Source organism: Cynara cardunculus (genome assembly GCF_001531365.2).
Source record: "Cynara cardunculus var. scolymus isolate 2C chromosome LG 4, CcrdV1, whole genome shotgun sequence".
In the NCBI taxonomy this organism is placed as follows: Eukaryota; Viridiplantae; Streptophyta; class Magnoliopsida; order Asterales; family Asteraceae; genus Cynara; species Cynara cardunculus.
The window spans coordinates 14,019,464-14,024,354 of record NC_037531.1 but is presented as its reverse complement, the minus strand read 5'-3'; the positions used below and the strand labels follow the sequence as shown (position 1 = coordinate 14,024,354).

The 4,891-nt window shown below is 37.1% G+C and overlaps 1 protein-coding gene across 1 annotated transcript; it reads right to left on the bottom strand.

Annotated features, from left to right (window-relative positions):
* Positions 1-1,834: 1,834 nt before the first annotated feature.
* Positions 1,835-4,411, bottom strand: LOC112510900 (cytochrome P450 734A6-like). The gene is made up of 4 exons (XM_025116254.1): positions 3,911-4,411; positions 2,960-3,204; positions 2,441-2,804; positions 1,835-2,248 (listed from the first exon to the last, which is right to left on the bottom strand). The coding sequence occupies exons 1-4, from the start codon at positions 4,409-4,411 to the stop codon at positions 1,835-1,837; spliced, it is 1,524 nt and encodes a 507-aa protein (XP_024972022.1).
* Between the last annotated feature and the right edge of the window lie 480 nt (positions 4,412-4,891).

The window sequence follows — 4,891 nt, the reverse complement described above, 5'->3', positions numbered from 1 at the left end:
CAACTTTTGTCCAAAAAATAAGATGATTATTATCATATCAAAATTACTTAAACATCACGTGAGTTTCTGTAGATATACGACTGTTTGTGTATGTTATACTCAATCAGAGGTCTGAGTAAAACACTGGACTTCCAAAGTTTTGTGGATGATTTACACATTTATTTTTAAATCTTTCAAATACTTATGATTTCCACTCATGGATTTTATTTTCCATTCATTATGTACCATGAGAGCATCGTCTTCGACACAAGTTTATGACAAGTCTCGAGTTCCTATTGAGCTCATTATCGAGTTGTTATTATTAAGTATTTATTGTTCATAATCGATTATCATGTTAGTTCGTGTGGTCATAACTTTTCACTCTTAACTTGAAATATTATGGCTTTTTTTCAAAGTTGCTTATTTTTTTTCGAGATCTATGTGGCAAAAGTTGTAAGATCCAACGAGTAATATCGATTAGTATCTTGTAAGCATAGTAATATCGATTAGTATCAAAATTAATTTATCAAGAAAGAGGAAATATGCCTTTGATGCTTAGGATGCCGCTTTGGTTTTACAAATCGATGACTATGTTGAAGACCAACTATAGACATCCAGGAGGACAAATATTTGTTACATCTTTAAAGAAAAGATTATTTACATCATAGATTCGAGTTTTATACAATCTGAATTTGAGTTTTTAAGTCTCTACGTGATCTTATGTTTATGAAAAAATCTGAGTTTTTTTGGAAGGAAGGAGGGCGTATTTTCTTTTGTTGCTTAAGTTACAGTGGTGGGATGGTGGTTACTGGTTAGTGGTGGGTTGGGTTGGGTTGGGTTGGGTTGGGGTAGGGTAGGGTAGGGTGTGGTGGGGTGAGTGGCAGTTGTGATAGCAACAATAATGGTGTGGTGGTGGGGGTTAGGTTAGGGGCGTGACAGTAATGGTAGTATCATGGTCGTAGTAGGGATGTGCAGTGAGTGACCATGGGGTGGTGTGATGACAACGGTAGTGACATGGTGGTTAGTGGTGGGTAGGGTGGCAATGGGTGGCGGCTACAGTAGTGGTGTGCTGGTGATGGGGGGTTAGTGGTGGGGCATGACGAACAATAGTAGCATGATCGTGATGGGTAGTGATGGAGTTCAATTCCTAACATTGTCCCAATTAATGATGAATTCATTAATTTGTGAAATTTGAAGGATTCCATCCATTTAAAAAAATGAACCAAATAAATGAATTAAAATTTAGTCAAGGGAATTTGCCATTCTAATTCCATCAAATTCCTTCGAATTTCACGAACCAAACAACCCCTTAGATTTTCAAATACTTAATGGTGCCTCAAATTAAAAGATATGCTCAATTTTACTAACATTTGAAAAATATATTTATGTTTTTGATAATAAAAATATTCTAAATTTGCTTACTATGGACCTTTTACCAAACTCTTACAAGGTGCCACAAACTTTACCGAGTGAGCATGCCGATGATCGGAACTCTTATCCGGTAACATAATAACAAGGATCGATAATCTAATGCCTCTTTGATGGCTGTGTCAGAGGGAGGGTGGCTGCCTCGATGGCGCCTCAATAAGCGTATAACAACATAACCGACAAACGTAGTTAAGACAGACATCTGAAATAACGACCAAAGACATCTTTATTACGGAACTCATGTTACTACAACATGTTGTGCACAAAAACAGAAGTACACTTATTCTACATGTCATCAACATATTAACAATAATGAGTATACATGTGATCTGTCCGTTCTCGTGTTCTTTTATTTGTTCACCGTTTGTTTTCACTTGATCCCGTCTCTCTATCTATATCAGTATATATTCGCAATCTTACATCAACTTTATACTTTACTAAAGATCATCGGAGCACCGTATTGGGGTCCAACCGTTAAAGACTGGAATGGGGAATGGACGTAAGACGGTGAGACCACAAAACGATATTTCCGAATGATCATAGCCACAACGATTTTGGCCTCCACGATGGCGAGGTTTTGGCCAACGCAAATTCGAGGACCTATACCAAATGGGAAGTAGGAGGCTAAGTGTTTTTTCGGCTCTATAAATCGCAAGGGGTTGAACTTGTTTGCATCTTCTCCCCAAATCTTAGGGTCATGATGAACAGCAGCCATGGCCAAGAAAAGCTCCGTGTTGGCCGGAATCTGGAGGCTACCAAGCTTCACATTCTTGCAGGCTTCTCTCACGGATATCGGCGCCGCAGGGTAGAGTCTCAGTGCTTCGTTTAGTATCATGCTAATCTGCGACAAATATTTGTAAAAAAAGCGCGAAAATGGGTCATTACAACAAAATGGACATTTTGGGATGTCCAAATAAAATAGTGTGCGTTATATATAATAACATTATGATAAGTTGTTAGAACGAAGTTAAATGACGTTATCGTTTCTTGACTTTTCTTGTTGTTCTTTAGGTTGTAAAGAATATAAACTAACCATCTTGAAGTTGGCTAGATGCTCGGCGGAAGGAAGCTCATCACGGCCACAAACTTGAACGACTTCTTCACGAGCTCGGTTCTGCCATTCTTGATGCGATGCAAGAAGAAGAAATACCCAAGTTAGAAGATTGGCCGTCGATTCTTTGCCTGCAAAATAGATCGTTTTGCATTCGTCTACGATATCATTCAGACCGAGTCTCTTTTCCACATTTCCCTTGGTCTTGTAGGGAGACATTAGCAACGAAAGTAGAGCTTTCGGGTTTTCTCTCGTTTTGTCGTTTTTCTCAATAATCTTCGTTATCATCTCTTTCGATTCGCGTTGAAGTTTCCAGCTTAACCTGTTTTTCTTGGTTGGCAGGTACCTGTGGTAAACCAAACCCAATCAAACTAGCACAATATACCCCACTTAGAAATGGGCTTGTGTTAAGATGTATGCAGACCGGTCTTCTACCACAACAGATATTCAAGATTTTGTATTCAGAAAAACATGTGACGATAATGGGTTTTGAAGACGTACTTGAATCCAGGGAAGTAAACACTTCGCATAGCCTCGGATGCAATCTTGATAAGCTGATCTTGAATCTCGAAGATGCGCTTTCCTTCCTCAAAATTGCTCCCGAAAGCGGTTCTTGATATAACGTCTGCCGAGAGATTGTTAAATTCCTTGTATACATCGAATTCAAGTCGGTTTTCGCCTCCGATTTTCACTTCTATTTCAGCTAGTAAGCTGTTAGTACTTGCCACAATTTCTGGGACCATATCCTGAGAACAACAATATGGCCAAAGCCCTCATTAGTATACCATATAATTATGTGTATATATACGTATGGAGACGAAAGATCGTGTGATAAGAAGAGTTAATGTTAGAAGCATAAGAAGTGATATGGACGCTTGATACGGGGATTGATCTGGTATATCTCGATGCATCTTATCATAATTTGTATCAAAAGGTTGAAATCTCTTCTTTGCTTCTCACCTTAACTTTTTTTTCTCAACAAAACCTAACTCTATATATGGGAATAATAGTTGTGGATCCGATTTAATGGGATGCAAGATTTAATTTAATAGTAAATCAAAATAATTACAAATGATTTACGATATTAGATTAAAAAAAAACTTAGTACTGTATCAAATCTAACGGGCCGTTTACCAAACATTTACCTGTGCAAACGCTTATCAAGTCACATTACCTTACCAGATGAATATGATAATAACCAAGAATCTTACCCGGTAAGAACGAGACAAGGATCATGAGTCTTGCCCCATAAGCGAGAACGACGACTCTTACCACGGTAAACGCTTACTGGGTAAATTGTTGCATACAATGTCGTTTTTGTAGACTAAAATCTTACCCGATAAGTAAATAATAGTGTTAAAGTATACCGGTAAGCACTTACCGGATAAGTGTTTGGTAAACGGACCCTAAATATTTCATAGATATTGTTAAAGGTTTTAGGAAACTTATTACCTTAACCCTCTCCATATTAAACGCCTGGCTTGTAATCTTTCTATGAACAGCCCACTGCTCCCCCTCCAAATACACAATTCCTTCGCCAAACAAAGCTTTAACCAAGGGGTTCACTCGAGCTTTTCGAAACCAGCCGTTCGTATTCAACAACACCTCCTTGATCATTTCCGGATCGGTGACGGCTAACCTGGGTCTCGTCCCAAACCAAAACAAAAACTGATCGCCATAAACCTTGGACCAAAAGTAGTAGTGTGGCATTACTTGTCGAACCACATGGTCATTGTTGAAAGATTCATCAGGTGGCGATTTGTGTTCAGCCATCATCATCAGCCGCCGGAGCTCATTGGAGTTGCCGGAAATGGCGTTGTAGGTTGGCCCTCCGACACCTTGTTGACGGAAATGGCGTTGGATCTCCGATGGGACCTTGATGAATTTGAAGTAAAGGCGGTAGCAAATGGTGGATATGGATAGAGAGAGGGCGGCTAAAAGTAGCAGACACATTTGATTGTGTGACAAAGAAAGGATTAGAAATGAAATTAAATATTGCATGCAATTTGCTTTGGGGTTGATTGGTTCCATAGTATATATAGAAGGGAGAAATAATAAAATATACATAATTTAATTTATTTTAATATATATTATAATTATATAAATTAATTAATTCTATATTATTAATTAATAATGTTTTAAAAATACGTATTTTTAAATTTTATATTTGTATATGATTTTTTATATACATTTTATACTTTTATAAATACTAGAAGAATACTCGCACAATGTTAAAATAAAAACATATTTTTTAAATCAAATTATTTTAACAGGTTCTCTACAATTTACGGGTACACATGTTAAAACGTATTTTCCTAACGTATTTTGTACTTAATGTCGATATTATTGTTCGTAATGTGACATGTTACTTGATGTATATGAGATAAAATTTAACGTGACATGTTAAAACGTATTTTAGTTAATATAAAATTA

Excerpts from the sequence above, each read along its gene's own strand:
- LOC112510900 (XM_025116254.1), bottom strand. The coding sequence starts at position 4,411 with ATGTGTCTGCTACTTTTAGCCGCCCTCTCTCTATCCATATCCACCATT. Across the intron at positions 3,205-3,910 it reads TTAATATGGAGAGGGTTAAG|GATATGGTCCCAGAAATTGT; the intron begins GTAATAAGTTTC and ends TGTTGTTCTCAG. Across the intron at positions 2,249-2,440 it reads ATCTAGCCAACTTCAAGATG|ATTAGCATGATACTAAACGA; the intron begins GTTAGTTTATAT and ends TATTTGTCGCAG.